Consider the following 22946-nt stretch of genomic DNA (forward strand, 5'->3'; position numbering starts at 1 on the left):
TGGGCAAATTCTGGCTTCCAAATGCAGAGTGGGGTAAGCACAGAAGGAATGTCTTCCTGTTGACTTCTCTCTAGGAGAATTAGTGATTTCTGGAGTGTTGTTTCTCACATATATTGAGTAAGTTGCAATGAGAAGATTCATGAAAGCACATCAGTGTTTCTCAGAAACTTCAGAGTTGGTGGGATGCCCAAAGAGCCCACCAGACTGCAAATGGTATCCCAGATTTTATTAATTTTTTATTTTCAAGACTACTTTACACAAACTACATTATAAAGGCATTAGCACAGAGTCTGAAATCTATATAAACCTTGGGACGTGGACTTGCAGAATGCTGCTGGTACTCAGGAAAAAGGTTTATAATAAAAATACAACAGTTGCAATTTTCATTGATATTTTTCTGAAGTCATTTGTTCATACCTGTATTTATGTATCATTGATTACATTTTAGAAAAAAATCTGCTAAACATGTTAAGTCTCAATACTCTGTTAATGATAGGGTTAATCTATCTTCTAACAAGTGCAACCAGTGTATTCAATGAAGATCTAAATATAATCACATTGTACACCTTAGCTCCATTTCAACTTCTCTTCCTGTCCTGGAATATAATTAGGATGGAGCCTTGGGGACACACTCACTGCTAACCAACATCTCAATGACCTTGTTGGGGAAAAAGAGATGTCAAGTCACAACTGAGTCTGAGGCACTAACTCTAAGAAAAGATTTGAATTTCCACTGTTAGGTGCAGTCGTAATGTGAATGAGACTACCAAGAAAATATGATAGACCTCAAAGAAAAAGTCACCCTTAAAACAATTTCCAAAAAATAATCTTAAGGCTAACAGGAGACAGTGATGATAATTGAGACCTACATAGAAAATTTAGTAATTTTCTTTTTCTGTGTGTTGTGTTAGAGCTTCTGAAAAAGGTTAGTGATTAGTGACTACTTTACATTTCCTGGTTTATAACCCTTAAAAACCAGTTATTCTAAAGGGTCAGTGAGTTTATGCACTGTGAGACTCAGGAAATTGTAGTTCAGCCTCCTGCTCCAGTAGTGGCATCTGTGCTACAGCTGCAGCTCTCCAGGCCTTGGGAACGCAGCTGCTGCTGCAGAACGGGACAGCTGCGCTCTGTCTGGGATGAGCAGACATGTCCTTGTGCCCACCTCCTCCTCACCTGAAAGGCAGTTCCTCTGCCCCCTGAGGCTGGATTGCCTCGAACCACATCTCTGCCTTGTTTCTCCTTGTGCCAGGGCTTGCCAGAAAACAAGGTCAGTGGTGGGTGGAGGTCTCCAGAGGGACACAAAATCCAGCTGGTGATCAGCCACGATTGCATAGCCATTTATAAGGAGATGCTGGTGCCCACAGCTTGCTCCGTAGGTAAAGAGGAGATTTGGCAGCTACTTTTGATCTCCCAGGAGTCAAACACCCACACCCAGAAGACACAAGGCAGCCTAGCACTGCCCAGGCAGCCCAAGCACAGGCTGCATGGGCAAGGAAAGCAATGACAGGCCTGGGAATTTGCTCAGCATTGAGGTGTTTTAGGTGTCTGCAACAAACACAATTCAATATAGCACATTGTAAATTGCTGATAAAAATCATCAGCCTAAGTTCAGTGCAGGACTAAACTACTTTCCTCTGGGTACAGATCTCTAGTAGACCTTTTCCTGCAAATGGAGGCTGCTTCAAGAGTGCCATTTCCCTTGAAGTTGTGATTAGCATTTATTTCCCCATGCTAGAGTTAAATTTAGCAGTAGATCTTCTTATTTTTTAGAACTAGGAACTTACTAAAATCTTCAGATTTTTCTTCATAAAACATACCAGGAATGAATAAAGTGCTCTTAGAAAGTGGCAATATTCTATTCAAATTTAACAATTACAATAATTGCAATTCTAATACTATAACTATTAAAATTTAAGATATCTGACATCATACAGAATTATTAATACGGAACTAAAACACTTCCTCTGAGTGGGACTTTAAATATGATTTCTTACTGAGATAAGTCTTTAAGAAACTGGATAAAAAATATTTATAGGTATTTTGGGCTAAGCTGCTTATTCATGAATAATAATCAAATGAATAGAACATGCCATTTTATTTCAGATCTATAAAATACAAATCTAAAAATATCATTTTACAGACAATATTCACCATTTAGTTTATATTTTAGCATTATCTAAAGCCTATCTTGCACAGAATAATAATGTAACAGAATAACAAAATAGTCTACATTTTAACCTTAGAGATTTCCTTAACTGGAGTCTACCATTTACATCAAAAATACTTGTGCACAATAACCAATTAAACATCTACATTTCAAGAATAGATTGGCTACATCTCATAACTGAGACACCAATTACAGTACATTTATTAAAAATCCTTCAAGAGTGCACTCAGTAGTAACACTAGTTAAAATCATAACAGCTCTGTGAAATGATCAAAGCAAATGATAACAGAATTTTAAAATTCAGTTAATCATTTATACATAATGTAAAGCCCATGTAACACTACAATGAAGGAATAAATTACATGGGCACAAGTGCAAAAAAGCAATATTGTAAGCCATCTCTTTGGTAAAAATCAATTAGCAGGAAGTATACTATAATAATTCAAGTCAAAGACTAATTCGGGCTGTATGTTTTTTCCTTTCCTACCATAGGCAGACTTGTTTGCAAGCAATCTACAGTAGAGAAGTTAAAATTCTACTTAACACTGCCCATTTTTTCATCTTTTAAGTTTAAATATTGAAATTAAAGATAAGGATTTCTTTTTCTTTCATAAATAGCTTTTCAGTAGTATTGTTTCATCAGGAATTTAAAAATAAATATCAAAATATACACAACTTCAAAGACTACATTTAATTCCTTCTAGGTATATCCTGAAAATATATCACCAAGGAATAAATAACTTTGGGTTTCTCAGATATTTGGTAAAATGTCAATTACATAAGGAGTTTTCTCTGAGGGATAAGGAAGTACCATTGCTTTTTCTACAGAGCTTTTGCTATACAGGTGGAATTTTAATAACTTTACAGTTAGAATATAATCTGTAACATAATACGGACCTTCCCCACTAAAAAGTACAGTAAAAAATCTTTCAAAACTAAACCTTCAGAATTTCATGTTCATATCTGAGGAACTTCCAGGTTAACTGTGAAGTTCTCCTGGCAGTCAAGACTGGTTGTCTGTGTCAGGAGGTTGCAGTAACAATAAAGCAATTTCCTCCCATGGCCGAGCCAAAGCTCTTTTCTATTGACAACATATTAAAAATCCAGAAAGGACAAAATGTTGAGGAAGGGACAAAAGAAAAGGATGTGGGTGAAGAACACTCGTGGGTAAACCATCCTGAGACAGATGTGGATTACCTACAGAGATTTCACTGTAACCATAGATTTTATATAAAATCTTCTGGTTTTGAAGGACTTGACCCTCATGAACAATTAAGGTAAGGTCATAAGGGGTTTGTAGGCTATCATCTTACTCAACCTCCTCCTTTTATTTATCTGAAATTATTGCTAAAGAAAGCAAAAAAACATCCAAGCCACATTAGCAAAGCATCTAGTTAAAACAATCCAGCAACTTGAAGTGTCTTTAGAAATTAAAAAAAAAAATCTTTTCTGCAGGAAGATCTCCTGGAGGGGCAGAGCAAAAGTCCTTGCCTTTTCACAAGATCCATTTAAGCTGCCAGAAGAGTAAAGGCAATTTTGACTGTTCATTTATTCAGAATTCATAAATAACAAGTAGATTCACTAACCTCCTGTTCACACCCACAGTTAATTTACATAAAATATTAAGCAGAATGCTTTTCTACTCCTTGTTTGATTCCAAGCACAAGATGTAAAAACCAGTTAAACTGCACAGTCCAGCCCTTATCTCTGCAAACTTCTATCTGATCAAGAAAATGCTTTTTGGCATCTTCTTCACTTTTCCCTACTGTCAGTGCATCCCTGATATATTCAATATCTTCTTTGCTGGTTAATTGGGGCATTCCAGTCATTAGCATCATGGAGAACAGGATGATCAGCAGGTTTGTGTGGTGTCGGAGAGCTAAATAAGCCTTCACACATACGTCCTGTGAGAGAGAAGAGTTTTTTGTTAATTGAGGAGATGAATTGACAGGGATGGTGTAGGAATTTCACAGGACTCTCATTAACCAATGCCATTCAATCACTCGAGTATGTCAGAGACAGGAGACCCAACAGAGCGATTCAACCGAGCAGAAATGTGACACAAATTTCTGCACCTGCTGCTCAGGGTAACTTCATTCACCACAGGTTGGGGCAACAAGAACTGTTTGGGTGTACAACTAATGGCTCTTAATCCTACATTGATTACTAAAGCATAAAACCTTAGTCTCACCAGAATTTCAAATTAATTTCCCCACCATATAACCTCTTTCTGTAGCTGTTAAAAGAGACAGCAATAATTCACTGTCTTCCTTTCCTGTTGGGATGTTCCCGTTTAAAGACTGTGGCTGGGAAGTGATACTGAACAAAGCAGCACCTCCAGGGGATTGCTCCTCTTTTTCTATAGATGCCTATTAACTTCACAGTGGTGACAGATTATTTAACAGGGAAGATTTTTCAGGCTTGGTGTTCTAAGGAATTCTGCTAGCTGACAGCTCTAGTCTTCAGGCACTCTGCCTTGCTGTAGGATTTCTATGACTATGTACTGTCATTCTGGATTCCATAGACTTCTTTTATAGCCTTTTCATTTCCATGTATAAATAATCTCTGCTTAACAGCAGAACTTTTAGAAGAATGAAATTTCTGCAGCTTAGAAAAAAATGCAATGTTTTTAAAAATAATATTCCCTGCTAAGCAACTAATATATAAACTGAAATTATTTCTTATATTAAATTTATAGCTCATTTAGTAGTAGAAATAAGAACAATGCAATGAAGACATCAATCATCAATCAACTAGAAATTAGGCCTGCAATGCAGTAATGTAAAAATATGAAAAATATTTCCAAGAAGGTTGTTATTATTCAAACCAAAGCTGAAGCAATGCTAATTTTTACCCAATTAAATATTCAATTTAACCTTTCCACAACTGTATATTCATGTTTTGAATAATATTTGGAAAATCCAAATACTTTAATGTAAACGTCTAACAAATCCCATCAGCCCTCTAGAAGGCTTTTATTTTTACAAGATATATGTTTTCTTTCTTCCTCTGAAACAGGAAGAAGTGCACAAATATTCTTAACATCTATCACTGTTCACATCAGCAACACCAGGACACCCAACTAGACAGGTTAGGAAAATATAAGGAAGGAAGATGATATACTGAAGATCCGTCTGCACAATTTCTTTTTTTAGTATTGCCTGGGAACTTAAATCTTTTAATCTGTTCCCAAATAAATTCTGTCCTGAAATAAGATCATACTTACAAACTCCAATGTTAGTTTAGTTCTAGCATAGCAAAAGATAAAATGCAATGTTCAAAGCACAATTTACAATGGAAAACACCATCACAGGGAATAGTTTCTCTCCATTATACCAGGAGAAAAAAAAATAATAAAAAAAGAAATTTTACTTATGTATTATCAACTTCAAACAGAGAAATCTTGTCACAAGAGTTAGTCTGTGTTTTGTTCCCCTTGAAAGAGATGAAAGGTCTTTATAGTTATTATCAAAGAGAGTTTTACATTTCTGTATGGATGATGAATCCCACTGCTTCGGGTGTCTGAGACAGAAAAACAATTATGCAGTCAAGAAAAACCTGGTATCACTGCATCTCAAAGGCAGTCCTTCCAGGAATTAAAAAGATTTTTAATATCTGCATCTGCCCGTTACAGTTATTTATTCAGACAGGAACTGAATCTAGTTTTGCATTAGTATCTTCCAAGAAAATGAATTTTTACACTTCTGAGAGAGGCAGTGAGAACCAAAAATAACCCAGACGACAGGTATGTGTCAAGGATATGTACATGTTTACTGTGGGATTAAGAAGAAAGCTGCTAACTCATCTAAAGCCATAGGCAAAATGAGAAGAGCTGAGGAGAAACCAAAATCCCATTGCCCAATAGGAAAAAAAGAATAATCATTCTGAAAGCTTGAAACTGTCCTAAATATTATTATCCTAAAATCCAGGCATTTTTATAAAATAAAGTGTCCAAGTTCTGTTACATAGGCCATCCCTTCCCTGTACAGTTTACTGCAAATAAGTATTTCTCAATGATGAATTGTGTACCCTTCTGTCACCTTTGTTTGACAATCAAATACATAAGATTTTGTAAAGAAATAGTTTAGAAGAATTTGGTTAGCACTGAAAATACAGATCTCTGTATTATCAAGTCAGCAGAATAATGAAAAAATAATGAATTACGTAAATTAAATCTAGTGAACAAAAATGAGTTAATAATTTAGAGCACAAACTATCAAAGACAATTTTAGGCAAATTAATAATAGGTAGGTGGGCAAAGCTCAAAAAGGACTATGAAGACCTTAGGTGAGGCTTTCTCAAAGGTTTCTACAAGTAAGAAGTGAAAAAGCTGTGTGCACATAGGAGTATGAAAGTTGATTGGTTTCAGCCAAAGGCTGTAAAGAAAATGCCACCACATATGACACTTACAGCAAGAGAAATCTGGGCAGTACTAGGGCACCTGAGAAATTCATAGGTGGAACAGAAAAATACTTGTCTTCCCAGGTTAAGTCATGCTTAAATACATGTTTGTGATGAGGAAAAAGCCCATCAAATACTGCTTCCTTCTAAGCATTTCTGTGATGTCATTAATAACCTCTGGCCTCTCATTTTCATTAAACCATCATAACAAATGCAAACACAAAGGGAGCCAAAATTTAGATTAAGAACTAATAGAAAGGAACTTCACTGCTAGTTCAAAAAAGTTGCCAGGCCACTGACAGCCTCAGAAGTTCACTAATAATGAACTATACTCTTCTGCAGTGAACTTCGGTCAAAGTTATTTGTCATTTTAACCTCCTCCAGAATCTGCAATATGAGCTCTGGCTAACACACTGTAATATGTCCAGTGGATAAAAAGAAATAAAATCTTATACAAGTAGGTTATTAAGTTACCAAAAACACCAAAGACTGTAAAAAACAAAGGAGTCTTCTGAAGCACAAACTGTTTTAATGTAGTTAAGTACGAAATAATGAGAGATGCTCTTAAAAATTAATGAAGGATAAATGCTGAGACTTTTCCATTAATACCTAAATGAGTCATTAGGCATACTGAATGAATCCTTCAATATTAGGAAATATGATGAAACAAGTCAACTGGAAAGTGCAAGTACAATTTTATTTTTTTGCTCTGGCCAGGTAATTAAAACATACATTTTTCATAGCAAAATATGTGATGCAAATCTTGCTCTGTGTTACTCTTTTACTTGTATAGAAGTATTTTAACTTTCTTTTTACTGGTCTTTGAGACAGAAAAGGCTCTTAATGTACTACTGCAATAGCAGTATATAAACAGTAGCTATTGCAGCAGAACTATACATGAACTTACATTTTTTGGTCAGTTTATTGTTGTCTGTGCCTAAATCATGTCACTTAAAATGCCTGAGTCACATACCACCATCCCAGTTCACAACAGTAAAGCACATTAATCACCTTGTATTTGGCTCAGGACACTAGTGGAAATGACACTGGTGCTATTACAGCATTCCTAGACTGTCTGCATTAGTGGGATGGTAACAGTACTTAGAAATTAGTACCAGAGTAACAAAATGTGTATTTAGTCAAACCCAGGACTCCATGACAGAGGCATGATGTATTGAAGAGAGGCTATGACCAAAATCACCTCTGATTGATTTTGGTATTTGGGCTGCTGAAGTAAAGGTCAGATACTCTCTAAAGAGCTGGATGATCTGTATATATGTAGACAACTTTACCTCACCACAGACACCAACAGGTCTTTCAATCCTCCATTACCACATTTTAACTCTTTTAACTATTTTCTGCTTCCAGAACAGAAGTCTTCTTTGAAATGACATAGCCCAGACTGGTGTTTCAGTCCCACACCTGCAATATGACTTACAGCTGCAGCGACAGCATCATCACTGTACACAGCCCAGCTCACAGGCTTCCCTGAGAGCATGGGCTCAGCATTCCCTTCCCAAGGCAAACCCCACCCTAACATCTTTTGAGCTACAAGCCCCCTTCAAAACACCTCCACTGTGATAAAGGCAGTCCTGGCAAAATGAAGACTCAAAGATTGCACCTGGTTCTTTAGTTATTTTCAGAAGTTTGGGCAGTGACTTCAACCAAAAATAATTGATTCTTCTTTGCATGAGTCATCTCCACACATCCTCTCCCTTTTGATTGTCTCTGGTGGACAATGTGATTTGTCATTAACAAAAGAATACCATAAGGTGGGAATTGCAAGAGGGTCCAAGTGGATCCCCATCGCTGGCAGGGAGGCCTGCAGGATGTGTCCAGCCTGAAGATGGAGAACACTCATTTTTGGATGAGTGAGTAAAAGCACTGAGATGTGGCCACAAATGGAGACAAAGTGCTGAACTAACTGCATAGGGGACCCACTTGGTGTTATCATCTTAGGATAATTCCCATTGCCCATCACAGATAATCACAAGGGAGATGGGGGTGTGTAGGACACAGATTTGCTATACAACTGTGTATATGCTCAAAGGGACATAGTCATCATCCACCAGTAAGAACCTTAATTAGGTACTCAGGTTAGAAAACCAGACTCCTTACTGTGACTGGTTCACCCACAAGGAATCTACAACATGAAAGTTAGGCTTTGGCTTTGACTCACTCTACAGAAGAATTTTTATTTTGATATTATAAGGAATCTGCTTTCTAAATTAGACACTTTACTCAAAGTCTCTAGAGATGACCACAGGAATAACACTTCAGACAAATAAGTACTTCTCACCAGCCACATTCTCAACTATTTCCTTAGAAGTAGGAACTGCCTACTGAACTCCCTCTTTGACCAGGTCCTACACTAGCTCGAATAATCACAACTGGTTTGGAAGCGCTCAGTTTCAAATAGAAGCAATAGAACAGATTTTTAACACCATTCGTTTCTTTCAGAGTTAAATCTATCCATCCACTTCACAAAACAGCATCTGAGATAGCTTAGGGTCACTGATTTTTACTCAGATGCAGCAGTTCGAGCCCCAGAACTCGAAGAATCAGGAGGGAATAACACTGGCAAAGCCAGCTGATGAATGCCTCACACCTGCTCATACTCCACAGAGGCTCTGCTTAGTGCCATGAGTTTCCTCTAATTGCACAAACACTGAAGCCCTCTGCAAAGTATTTTCAGTCAAGACAAGAAACAAAGAAAGAACTGCTTATCTGGTCTGCTGCTAACGAGCTTTTCAATGTGCCTTTGTGAATGTTTGAATTCTAGTTCCCATAATTGTACAGATAATTTTTTCTCTTAGTTGGGCCTAAAATATCCCAGAATTGTATTATGATTCATTGTATTTTATTAAGATAATACCCAGGAGCCTAGACCTTTGAAAACCAAGGCATTAACGTTCATTTCAGAGGGCAAAAAACCATTACTTAATTGATTTGCAGCTAGATACCCATTCTATTACCTGAAATTTATGGAAATGGAGACTTGTCTTCTTTCCGGAAGTTCCCATGACATACAGAAAATCTGGAGTCAGCACAAAAGGAACTCTCTCCTTATTAATTCCAAGGAAGCTTTTATAATTCCCAAGAATATGGCCAAAATCAATATGGAAAAGGTTACCTTCATAAAGAGAAGAAGAAATCACAGAAAAATACAATAAACTTCTAACACTTACGTGCATTCACTGTACTTCCAACCCCTTTTTGTCAGTATTTATGATCAGTCTTAAGTTCAGCAGAAAAGACTACTTTCTTTCTTTCTTGGGGAAATACATAATTCTGTCCTCTTGGCAAAATTACTTTTTATTTATCTTTGGCAGTTGTTAAAAGTCTGGCAGAACTGCTGTATTATCTAAACATACACCCAAAGCTTTTCAAAAACCAAGGAAAGCTTGTGCATCATACCTGTAACAATCAGAGCATCGCTACACGGAAAAGGCTTCAGGGTTATGTTTCAAATACCCATGGGATTCTGGCATTACCCATCTCCTTGGCAAATGTCATTGACTAGAAAACACTTTCTCCTCACAGACCTTCATTAGACCTTCATTCTAAACCACTCTGTATGTTCAAAGCCTGCATTGTCACCCTTTGGATAGCTTTGAGAGAGTCGTAGGCATCAGTTCCCACAAAAGCAATGAAAACCTCTCCTTTTAAGGGTCACTACACCTACAGGACTGGAGTGTGCTGCTCCTCTTCACAATACTTTATTACTTTCACTGGCAGCCAGCGTACGGATACAAGAGTATGGTTACTTAAAATCACAGATTTGTAGCAGTGGCACATGTACAAAAATATAAAACATCAAATTATGTAAGATGATACTTAACAGTGATCTGTAAGTGGAACATCCTTAGATGTTCCTGATCTTAAGCCAGCTTTCAAGTTCCCCCAGCCTACCAAATCTGACTCTCTGCAGACCTCTCAGACTGAGATCCTTCTGACTCCTGAGGCTCAGAACGGCTCCTGTTAAAGACTCTGAGGCAAACCTGCTCATGACCACAACAAAATAACACTTTTCTCTGTTTTTCTGTCTACTGACCTGTGCCTCCTTTTCTGCCAATGGGAACTAACACCACATTATATTATATTATATTATATTATATTATATTATATATAATGTTGACATTAAAGCATTTATTTGTCATTTTTTCCTCAAGGGCTTCTGCTGAACTTTTTTACTATAGTCTTCAATCAGCTAATTTCTGCCTTCAGGGTACTTATTCCCTTTAGCCTTCAACTGATAAAACTTTAATATTATCAATATTAAATATCCTTCTCTTATCAGAGACTAATTATGAAGTGAGAGGATCATGAAACTAAAAGTGAATTCCTTAGCCTAAATAAAACTCCACTATATGTACTGATTGTTCTGGGATTCCTTCCATAGGTAAGTAAAATTAAGGATGAAACAGTGTGCAGCTACGGAAGTAACTCCCAAAGTTTATAGTACAAAAAAACTGAGAGTTTCTTCAGGAGGATATAACCATCCCACAGATTTTAGTAGCAAAACAAATACACTCCATGTACACTTATTTTCCTTTCTTATTTCCACTTAAGATTTTTTACCTCAGTACACAAAACAACTACACTCCTCAGAAGTGAAAACAGTCCAGCAGCATCTGAATTGTGATAGAATTCAGTTCCACTAAACATTGTCAGAACCACATCCACACATCAGATAGGTGAACAGCTATCTGCTTTTTAAGTTTTTTTGGTGTTCAGACCTTAGATGTAGACAGTAAAAAAAAAACTGGTTTACATTTCTTATGACTTAGTTTGTATCAAACTGCTCCTTGAAAAAAAAATGGCATTATTAATGATAAATATCTACACCCTGTATGAAGGCCAACAGGGGTGACTACATTTCAATGTCACAGGAGGACCTGACCTTGTAAGCATCACTGACAGAACTGGTTTGTCCCTCTTCATTCATAGTTAAATGCATTATTTATTAAAAGGAAAGATAAATCTAGTGAAGTATACACAGTCTGGACATCTATGAAATTCTCAAAAAATAACCCACCTGTTTCTGTAATCATAATGTTGTCATTGTGCCTGTCTCCTATTCCAAGTACAAAGGTTGCCACACAGTATCCAGCACAAGAATAAACAAATCTTTCCACAGCTGCCTGAAACTAAAAAAAAATCTTAGAGATGTTAAATGCTTCAATGATAGACACTAAATGCAACCATTCTCAAAATTATGTACCTTTCTGTTGGCACATATCTATCAACAGTTAGGCAAACTGTCTTATAAAATACACCATTGCACAGCAGAGATCAAGACTACAGTCCTGCACTGCACTCCTTGTGCTGGCTCTATCCCTCAGCACACAGAAAAGCAGCATAGAGCTGCTCACACATTCTGAGGCAAAAGAGGTGGCAGAAAGCTGTCAGTGGATGTACACAAGCAAAGGAGTTGTGAGCACCCAAACCTGTATCTAAATCCCCTAAAACCACATTGCCGTTCAGTGCTCTTAGATGTCCTCTCAACCCACTCTTTATGTACCACTTCTAACTTCCATGGATAAAGGAGTAATTTCAGAAGCATCTTGTGTCTCAGGAATTTGGCTGCCAGCTGGGTGCTAAAGGCTCATTCACAGACACCCGCAGCTGAGTGCAGGGAAAATGAATGGATTTTTCAAACTCCCATAAGTAACAAACACAAACATATGGGCTCTATGCTCCTAAATTAGTAAGGTGCAATCGAAAATCCTACCTAAAAATTCAAAGAACTCACCTTCTCTTCAATCATACATCTCTCCTTGAGCCACTGGTTTAGTATTTCATCCTTAAATGCACCAGTGTTCCCAACTGTACTCTGCTGAATTTTGGCAATTGTTGTAGCATCTTTCACAATTTCGATCATTCCTAGAGAAAATAAGGAAAAGATTAGAAGTTATTAAATTGTTATCAGAGCGTATTAAAAATATGCAAAATTAAATTTTAAACTGTGTTTAAAAATCAGCTGCAGATCTTCAAAGGTTGTGAGAAGAAATTTATTTGACAAGAAGCAACAGTTCTTTTTCATTCCTAGCTGAAACCAGCCAGAGCTCATAAAGAGCCTGGCATCCAAACTCCTCTTCTTTTAAAATGGATGTATCACAAGATGAGTGAGGACCCTCTGTGTAAGGCTTTTCCCAAGGGGAGGAACTATTCCTGTCCTGATCCCAATTCACATTTTTCACCAGCTTCTCTCCAGCTTCACAAAAATGAAGAGATGAAGAAAAGCTTCAGTTTTGCCGCACTCTAGGGATGCAAGTGTTGCCAGGGCTGTGACAGAGGAACAGAGCTGGCCCTCCTGCAGTGAATCCAATTTAAGCTTAAGTATGCATAACACAGAAAGCTCAGAAATACCAGTACATAGCAAGGTACAGCAGTGGGATTGCTGGTAAAAAGCTCTGGTTGTCAGAGCCATGGGGTCTGTCCCTAAACTGAACAGACCCTTGCCAAGGCAAACTGGCACATCACAGCAATATGGTGCAGAAACAAGGCCTTGTCCTGTTCACGCCAGCATGGCATGTGATGGAGGGGAAGCTAGAGGGAAATGCAGAAACAGAGGCTGCAACACAACGCTGCACTGTAGCCAAGACTAGCAAATGCAGTCCAGACTGGGCATGCCTGTATGGGGGAAAGTCAGGTTTTAGTTGAATTTATTTGCTAACTGGAAATATTTTATCTTCTTTCTCTGGTTCAAGTTCAACAGTGTCTTCTAGCTTCAGCTCCAGCTCAGAGATAAGCAAGCAAACAAAAATACCCCTTTTTCTCCAAAGCGTTCCAAAGCAGTTTCTGATTTGGTTTTAATTTGACTCTCTTGGAAACACATCAATTTCTTTCTATTCACAATCCCACCCTTTGCAATTACTGAATTATGTGGAATTTTTCAGTAACAGAGTAAAAACACAGCAATCTCTTCCTGCATTCCGTGCATGACTGAATTCATGGCTGGATACCCCCTTCTGTCTTTACAGTGGCCTGATACATTTGCCATAAAACTATTGTGGAAATATGACCTCCAAAACCCACCACCAAGACCATCAAATTAAAAAGCTTTGCATTTTGGTCTGTGCTTGTCAAGCTGCTGTTTTTCTCCGGAGTGTGAGCCCCAGCTCTCATTCCAGCTGTTGAAAAAGCTTTCCCTGCCTGTGCTCACTAACGTCCCTCTACTGGCCAACAGCTCCTCGATTGTGGGGGAGAAGAGCTGGCTCAGGAAGCATGACAAGGATAGCAGTTCTCAGCTGGGCTGCACTCAGCTGAGAGGGAGTGCAGCAGGAAATGCACCATGTGATGTGTTTCTGGGGCTCTGTGTTACTAAGGCAGGTGACTTTTCTACGAGCCAGCTTGAACTTCTTACTTTCAGCAGCGATGCAGCACAGTAAGTAGTGATAATTGCCTCACAGAGCCAGGAACATACAGACTCGTCAAAGGGAGAGAGAGCAGGGTATGATCTTCTACCACTGATGCAGAGAACAGAAAGTTCCTCCTACAGAGGTCTGCTTGGCAGAAGCAGTGGAGAGGACAGATGCTTCCAGAATTACAAACTGCACTGAATGCAACGTCTTTTACAGAATGAGAAAGCTCTACACAGGAGATGCCAGCCCCAGGTCTAAGACACCTGTTTCTCCGTGCTCAGTGTAGAGTGGGGTACTGTCCTTGAGTCAATACACAGAAACTGCCCAAGTTCCATGGAAGTATTAAGAGGGAGGGAAGAAGCAGCCTGGAAGACGACCATGTGTGAATATTGTGAAACAACATTTGCATGCCACTATTCTTTGGTTCTGTTCCAAACAAGCATAAGCTCTACATCGAAGTGTGCCACATTGGGTATTACTAATTTAGGCTGCAGGTATTCTCAGCAAACCAAGCACGAGTGTCAATATGATTAACTATGCCCCTACTGGGGTGCTAAAAGGATGCTAAATTCTTACATCTCTCCCATGCACAAAGGAAAATCAAATATTATTTCCTTGAGACAGAAGAATGGGGAATCAATTAGGAATTCATGAAAGAATAACAGAAATCTGTGACTCAAGTATGAAAGTGCCAGAATCACTGGCAGAATTCCTCCTTCTTCCTCCATTTTTTCAATACATTACATTGTCTTGAGATAATTTTAAACAAAATTAAATCAGACCCTAAAAAGCTCTCTAAAGAATTAGTTTTAACACATCTAAAGGAGAGGAAACCCCCTCAACTTTCCTTATATTTACAGTTAGTTAGTGTTTTGATGCACAGTGTTCCATTTCCTTTATTATTAAAATTTTATCAGTATAAATTATTCAATTTTATATATTATATCAATACATATATTCAATTTATATTAGTAGAAAAGAAACTGTCTTATGTCACGCTACCAGGTGCATTTTTCCTGCATTGCTGAGATATCCTGAAATCAAGAGGATGTTAAAAAAATTTTATGTGGCAATGGATTTTAGAGAGGAAATACATTACAAAAGTATATTAAAGAGTTCTTAATTTTACTGGGTTTTCTTTCACCACAAGTAGTGAAAAATTGATCATCTGTGCTGCAGGAACTAATGCCCTGTGAGAAATACTGCCTGAGTTTCCTGTTAAGTAATGTTGTTGCTTCTGTGTGGTATAAAGCTTTAGGTCAGGAAAAAAAAAAGTTTTGCTCTTTTCTCTATTTTATTCCTATCAACACATTAAAACACATCTTGAATAATTCACTCACTTCCACTGCTGTTTCATACTAAATATTGTTATTAAAGAGAAACTTGGAGCACAACCCAAGTAGTTGGACTTGCACAGGAATCACAGCCAGTAAAGCTGGTGCTGCAGCTCAAGGAAGGGCAGAAACCACTGCCAAGATGCAACTGAAGGCTGCTCACAGAAAGTGTAATAAAGTGCTATTTCCCTCAGGACTACAGCACCTATTAGAATAGTTCTCCCATACACATCTTCTGTAAATATGGTATTTCAAATTTCGAATCACAGTAAGTGTGATCACATACCTATTTTGTTCCCTGTAGAAATGCAACCATATGGCAACAAACAGAGGTCCAAGGATTCTGCTTCCCAAATGGATTCCATAATTCGAAGAATCTAGTAAAAACAAATGTATATGCTAAGTTATTTCAAATTATTTGAACATTACAGATTACTCATATGAATAACTCTACCCAGACCTCTGAGATAGGGCTAAACTTACTTTGCTATCCAATTAAGAGATAAATACAATAAGTGTGCAGTCATTCAAGACAATCAGTTACAGAACCAGGGTTTATATTTCTTCATCTGTCCTGCGACCAGGCAATCTCTACTTTTCTATAAAATATTAATAAATACATTGTATGATTTCTACATAAGGTGAGATTGAATGCGTTAGCAAGCATGTCCATTTTTTCCCATAAATACCCCCAAAAGCCCTAACAAACCAGTTGTCAGAAACCAGAGTGATGCTAACTACTGATTTTTCATTTGTTAACTTCACCCACTGCATAAATAAATGATAAAAACACTTCATCAGAGGAACAGGCCATCTTGCACTAAGTAAGATTCTGTCTCTAGAACACCAAAGTGTGAAGTATGTATGGCATATGGCAGGAAAAGCAAGGCTAACAGTATGTACTGTCTGGTTGGGATGAAACTCCTTTTCTTCAGAGCAGCTTGTACTGTGCTGTGGTTTAGGGGGTGACCAAAGCAGTGCTGAGAACACACTGATGTCTCAGTGTCCCAGCTGAACAGTGTCTGCTGAGTGTCAAGGCTACCTGTTTCTTACCCTGCCTGACACTGACTAGATTGGGGTGCACAAGAGATTGCGAGGGGACACAACCAGGCAGATGACCTGAACCAACCAAAGAAATACTCCATGCTGAACAGTGTCATGCCCAGCAATAAAACAGGGAGGAAGGGGTTATGTAGGTTAACCATCTTCTGCGCAGGAACCGGCTGGGAACTGGTCTACCCATGGGATGTGGTGAGTGACTGCCTTAAACCACTTGTTTTGTTTTCTTCCTCTCTTCTTCCACTTCTCCTTGCTTATTGAACAATCTTTTTTAATCTTTTTTAGCTCAACTCACAAGTTTTCTTGCTCTTACTCTTCCTTTCCTCTTTCCCCATACCACCAGGGTTAATCCATAACAAAGTAACATAAAAAACTGTAGTACAATGAAGATGATCCAGTGTTGACATCAGCCTTGCCATATAGAGTTTAAAACACAAAAGACAACTTCGTATTTCATACATACAGTGAAGACAAAGATAGACACACTTTGAAAAAGTAAAATGATTTTTAAATATTTTGAAATATTAATGTTATTCTTTTTATAAGTTTTAGCTCCCATACCTGTAAAATCAGCATGTCCTGACGGAGGTCATCTCCGTGTTTGAAGATGATGCCTATGGTTTCATTTGACAGAGCTGTTGGATCTGCACATTTAAATTCAAGCCAGAGAGGCTTCTTCTTAGATGCCATTACTTTACATTTTTCTATCTGTGAAAGACATGTTTATTGCTTGCTAGCCATTGTATGCCAACATCAACCCAAGAAACCTTTTTAACAGCAGCTACAGAACAGTTTACCAACTTCCACTCAGTTACACCACAAGCAACACACTGAAAGCACATGTAAAGAAGGGTGTTCAGTTGCCACACAAAGCCTCCCCAACCCGGCACAACTTTTAACTACTGCCCATGATAAAGAACAAGTGTATCTTGACTCTCCAAAACTGGATTTAGCTTGTAAATCTGCTTCAGACAGATTTAAAACAGGAATAGACATTTTGACAAAACAGGAAATTATGACTCTCACAACAGCAGTTCGACAGGTGCTTTGCAAAACCAGAATGTAATCATTGTCCAATGCAATTTAGCACATCATCTACCCTTGTGACTTCTAGCAACTACATTCCAGACTGCTTCATTCAATTCCCCTAGTAAATTGTTCACATTCATGGGGGAGATGGCATTTTTGAAACTAATTTAATGTAATCATTCATAAAATAAGAAAATTAATTCCCTATTTAGTTTTATTACATTTATAATATTGATAAATTCAGCACTGAAAATGCAGTATTTCAAATGTTTTCTCCAGTAATTATGGCTAATACAACTGTAGTATGCCTTACTTTCTATTCTCCAATTCCTGATTCATTGTTGAACATTACTATGTACAATAAAGCCACCCAGAATTTAAAAACCTGCAAGCTTAAAAAACTGCACATCAGTGTTTGAGAACTGATGGAATCCATAACGTAGGAGTATTTTAGTATATTCACATTTCATAAAGATTATGGACAAATAGTACTTGTTAAAATGAACATGAAATGAAAGGTTTTTACCAAACATTTTTATTCATATAGTTTGGAAAAAGAAAAGCTAACCCATCAATTTTTGTAAATCTATTGCTTCGTTCATCTACAAAGGTCCTGGTAAGACTGAATACTTCCTAAGTGAAGGAAAACTAGAAAATCCAGAGAAAGCTTTTATTTTATAATCTAATTTCTGGCAAGCAGGTGATTATTTCTGTACAAAAAAAAAAAGAAAATTAAAGAGAGACAAATACAAACAAGAAAATAGTATTTAAGAAGTCACAAATTATTTCTGAATATGAAATGTCTGAATTGACTTCTGTGCTGACAGTGCTTCAGCCATGCTCAGCTGGGAGGTGTTTAATTCTCTCAGCTTGAAGACAGACCAGCTTATAGCCTGTCTCCCAAGGCACAGGTTTATTTAACAGAAACATGGCTATATTTAGACAACACCTGACTATTCAGCAATTCCTTAAGTTGGATGGTTTGTCTGTCCTTAGCTAGGAGAAAAATTAAGGGACTCTTTTCTTGTAGGGTCCTTAATGCACGTCAAGTAAATCCAAGAATCTTCTGGATTCTGACTGTGGTTCTTCACCCAGACCTCACATTGCATTTTAGATGCATGATCCAATTTCCTTTCACTATACATCTGCTGATTTATGAATCTTTTTTTTAAACTCTGAGTCAAACATACAGAATTGCAATCTCACCACAAAACTGAAGGCAGCAATATTGAAAACCAAAGTGTTTCTTAATGCATTTCTAACCAAATCATAATGTATTTTCTAACAAAAATAACAAAGAGATACTGAAAAATCAGAAATAACTGAGGTAGACATTTTTGTCAGTATGATCAAAGTCTGGACCCAAACCTTAGTGACAGATATCAATCAGGTTAAGACAGAGAAAGTAACTGGAAGAATAGAAACTGAATATCCCAAAGCCCCTGAATCAGATAAAACAGTTTCACACAGGTATTTTTTTGGCACATGGTGGCATGTCATTACATTTAGAAAAATAATAATAGCCCTGGGAACAAAAACCTCCTGAGTCCATGGGATGTCATTGTATTCACACTGAAATAAGACCATTAGACATATAAGCAAAAATTTTTACCAAGGGACACATACTTGCAAATAGATTTTTTTAAAAAAGGATTTGTAGAAGTCAGAATGTATTTACCACTAGTGCTCCTGCTCTTAGTCCAGGATCATACGGAACTCTAAAACTTTCTGGAAGTTTGCTGCCCTGTAATTTTTCAAGCTTTTGTCTCAGCTGTGCAATAACTGCAATTACAAGTAAGAAAACACAACAAAATCAAAAGTTGGAAGGCAAAAAGGTTATAGATAATCAAACTTGTTGAGCATTATAATTTGGCTAAAAAGCTCCATTTAGCTATTTTTCAAATTGCTTTCCTCCTGCATCTCTTGATTCAGGGAATGGAGGAAAACTCTTGAACGTGCACTATTAACGGTCAGGGCTGTTTCAGATAACTAAAGGTAAAGTCTTCAAACACCTCAGAAGTATGTGCCTTCTCTGCAGTGTTAGCAACACTGCACAGAAAGAGTTTACATTAAAATGTCAGCTTTTGTTTAAAAAACAAAACACAGTAGAACACAGCAAAAAATATTTTCCCTCATAACTGACAAGAAACACAGACAGACTCAAGGCTTTTGAATTCCTGGAATTAATTACTCTGTAACCATAAGGAGACAAACTACAGAGACACTGAATTTCCTATCCTCCTGAAACTGGTTTCATAGTTCAGACTTCATAATCTCACATTCCAGTAAGAAGAAAATTTGCTGTGTATTTATATGAACAAGAATTTTAATGTTACTATCTAAATGCAATCTTTAATATAACCTCAAGCTTCTGAATGAATCTTCAACTCAGAAGAGTACAGATTATACAACACATGATGTATTTTGTTCATCTCAGCTAGTGAGTGTCAGCAGCATAAGCAATATACTGGCATTACCCTGCATTAGGGCAAAGACCTGAACACTGTTCTAAAATAAGCTGTAGCTACACAGCAGAGGATGTGTATATATATCCTTAACTAATTTTGGAGATAAAGAGCAAAAAAATCGTACTGAGAAAGCTAAACATGGACCTGGATATTTAAAATAGGATCATAATCACAGAATCATGGATTAGTTTGGGTTGGACAGGACCTTTAATGGCCATCTAGTCCAACCCCCCTGCAATGAGCAGGGACATCTTCAATTCAACTTGCTCAGAGCCCTGTCCAGCCTGACCTAGAATATTTCCAGGCATGGGGCATCTCCACCACTGTGGGCAACCTATTCAAGTGTGCCAACACCCTCATCATAAAAAACATGCCTTCCTTAGGCATAGTCAGAATTTGCCCCGCTTTAGTTTAAAATCATTAACTCCTGTCCTATCACTACAGGCCCTACTAAAAAGTTTGTGCCCCGCCTTTTTTACAAACTCCCTGTAAGCACTGGAAGGCTGATGTTAAGTCTCCTGAGCCTTCTCTTCTCCAGGCTGAACAACCCCAACAGTCTCAGCTTTTCCTCACAGGAGAGGTGCTCCAGCCCTCTCATTTTGTGACTCTTCTCTGGCCTCACTCTAGCAGATCCATGTCTTTCCCGTCCTGAGTGGCCCAGAGCTGGATGCAGTATTCCAGGTGGAGTGTCCCAGGGGCAGAGGAGAGGGGCAGAATTATCTCCCTCGACCGGCTGCCTATGCTACTTTTGATGCAGCCCAGGACACTGACTTTTTGGGCTGTTAGTGCACATTAGACTAAATCAGGACAGTTCAAATGCTGCTATCAAATTTTAAAAGTCAAGCCAAAAGAACTGGCCGACAACTCACAGAATACAAATGTTACACCTATCCTAGAGGGTTTTAGAGAAGAACTACCTAGCAGTGCCTGGTCACTAACGTGGTATCTCTTCTGGTAAAAAACAAATCTGACAGCAATATACAGGAGCCAATAAGTGGACTTCAAAATTAGACACTTTTCAAAAAAACCCTCAAAAATCCCAAACCCAAACCCACAATAACACAAAAACAAACCAACCAAACAAAAAACCCCCCTAACAACTCCCCCCCCACCACCTCCCAAAAGCACCTAAGTTGTAGTAACTTGGATAATGAAACAGCTTTCTATAACGTAACTATAGATTTCCTAGACAAATGTCTAGGAAAGTTACTGTTTACAGTTTACTGTTAGTTCAGTAAGTATCCTCATTGTAATGTAATCTGAAAACTGTATGCAAACCAACTGAAGCTACAAAACACTAGGAATAGCTGATTTTAAGTTACACAAGTAAAGGCACTTGCTAAAAAAATTTTCAAGTCTATCTGTCCTAAGAACAAGGTGCTGTGCTTTTTAACCGATGAAACAGCTGCATAGACACATTCCTGGGAGGAAAATCATCTAGCTCAGAGGGTGATGAAAGCAGATAATCCCATGCAAGATATAATATTATGATCTTAAGGATTTATTTATTTATTATTACTTGCTATCTTCAAATATAAGCAAAGAGATTATAGTGAAAAGTGAAAGAAGCAGTTTGACAGCACGATTGCTACTGGAATAGTATGGACCTAGAAGGAAGGAATTTATTCTTTATGGAAAATCCACAAACACTGGAGAAACACATATAAAAGAATTAGATGAGACTGCATGACAGAAGGAAATGAAACAGGACAAAACATTCAGACTGAAAATATGAACAACAATGAACATTAAAAATGTTGGGGCAAAAAAGAAGCAATAACTTCAAGAATAAATTTTAGGATATACATTTAAAAAATATAAGAAGTAGAAGGTGCTTGTAGAAAAAATTATGTCCTCAATAATCTGAGATAAATTACATTAGATATAGCATTAGTAGGACACTCCACAGTTTCAGGAAGCCTTATTTAGTGAAAATGTCAATTATGTAAGTCCTCTTTCAGTGTTCTGCTGTACATTACATCCAAAGATTCTTTAACTTCAAAACCTAGTGGGTGTTAATGCGATTGCTTTCTCTTGAAACTTTTCTTCTTTGCCCACATATCCTTCAAAGATAATGCATTATGGAATCCACTGCTCTTACAGACATGTACATCTGCAAGGTTGTATAGTTTCTTTCCAAAATACGGGATTCTGACTAAATACATTTAGTATATAGAGTATTTTAAGATAAATTTAGGAAGTTGTTTAGAAACAATGTTTTATATGGGGCTTCAGTAAGTCACTTAATTCATACTATGTGGTAACATAACAGATACTACACTATATATTGAAGAATAAATGCACATTTCCTTCAAATCTCTTTTGACACACCACCATAGCCACTTCTGCATAGCCAGAGTGGAGAGCCTTTCCAATCCAAGGACTTCCTGGCCTGGAGCATACTAGGCTGACCATACAGGAAGAGATGGTCTCTCTACAGCTCTTAGAATTTTAATATTGTCGTATGTCTTCTCGCACTTATTCCCAACACCAAGCAAGTAACAGGAACAAGGATAAACAAGTTTTTAAGGAAGTTGGGGGGAAAAAAAAAAGGCAGTCAAAACGTAGAGGCAAAGAGGCAATGCATAGCCCGACTGTGGCTTCCAAAGCAGTGATTACAAGAACTGGAAGTAACAATACCACATCTGTGCCTCACAGGACTCCTCAAAGACACACCCTATATATTCACCCCTGATCCACCAGCTACTTCCATGGCATAGCAGAGGCTCCACTGGACTCCTCCCTGATCTCCTTGCCAAAAATCTTCTAGAGAGAGTTTAGGGGAAGGCTGTATTTTTTGGCAAGTGTCACTTTTAATTTTCAGTTAATATTTGTGTCTTTCTTCAGTGCTGGCATTCAGCTAAGGGTTATGTACAAGAACTTGTCTGTTTCCCAGTTGGCATGGCATGAGGTTCAAGAAGATAAGCCACAGCTTGGGAAAGTAGGGGGTGTCTAGAACATTGATATTCTTCCCCTTTTGGGGTGAAATGAGCAAACAAATCTATTACTGGTTTAATCATTATTAATTTACACTCACGTTTTAAAGGAAGTAAAAATGATGCCCTTTGACAGTAATTTATCCACAAATTTCTAAATGAACAGTACAATTTGCTGCCTAGTT

The 22946-nt window shown here is 37.7% G+C and overlaps 1 protein-coding gene across 2 annotated transcripts in view; it reads right to left on the reverse strand.

The window, feature by feature from the left end:
- Positions 1–211: 211 nt before the first annotated feature.
- Positions 212–22946, reverse strand: part of PIK3CG (phosphatidylinositol-4,5-bisphosphate 3-kinase catalytic subunit gamma) — a 35379-nt gene continuing 12644 nt past the window's right edge. For both annotated transcript variants that reach the window (XM_048301326.1, XM_048301327.1), the window contains exons 5-11: positions 19036–19139; positions 16890–17036; positions 15556–15646; positions 12324–12454; positions 11607–11718; positions 9544–9701; positions 212–4071 (exon numbers count right to left, since the gene is read on the reverse strand). In XM_048301326.1, the coding sequence (XP_048157283.1) occupies positions 3790–4071; positions 9544–9701; positions 11607–11718; positions 12324–12454; positions 15556–15646; positions 16890–17036; positions 19036–19139 (1025 nt within the window). In that variant the 3' untranslated portion in view covers positions 212–3789. The remainder of the gene's footprint in view (positions 4072–9543; positions 9702–11606; positions 11719–12323; positions 12455–15555; positions 15647–16889; positions 17037–19035; positions 19140–22946) is intronic.

The sequence above is a fragment of the Corvus hawaiiensis genome, chromosome 4, assembly GCF_020740725.1.
Source record: "Corvus hawaiiensis isolate bCorHaw1 chromosome 4, bCorHaw1.pri.cur, whole genome shotgun sequence".
In the NCBI taxonomy this organism is placed as follows: Eukaryota; Metazoa; Chordata; class Aves; order Passeriformes; family Corvidae; genus Corvus; species Corvus hawaiiensis.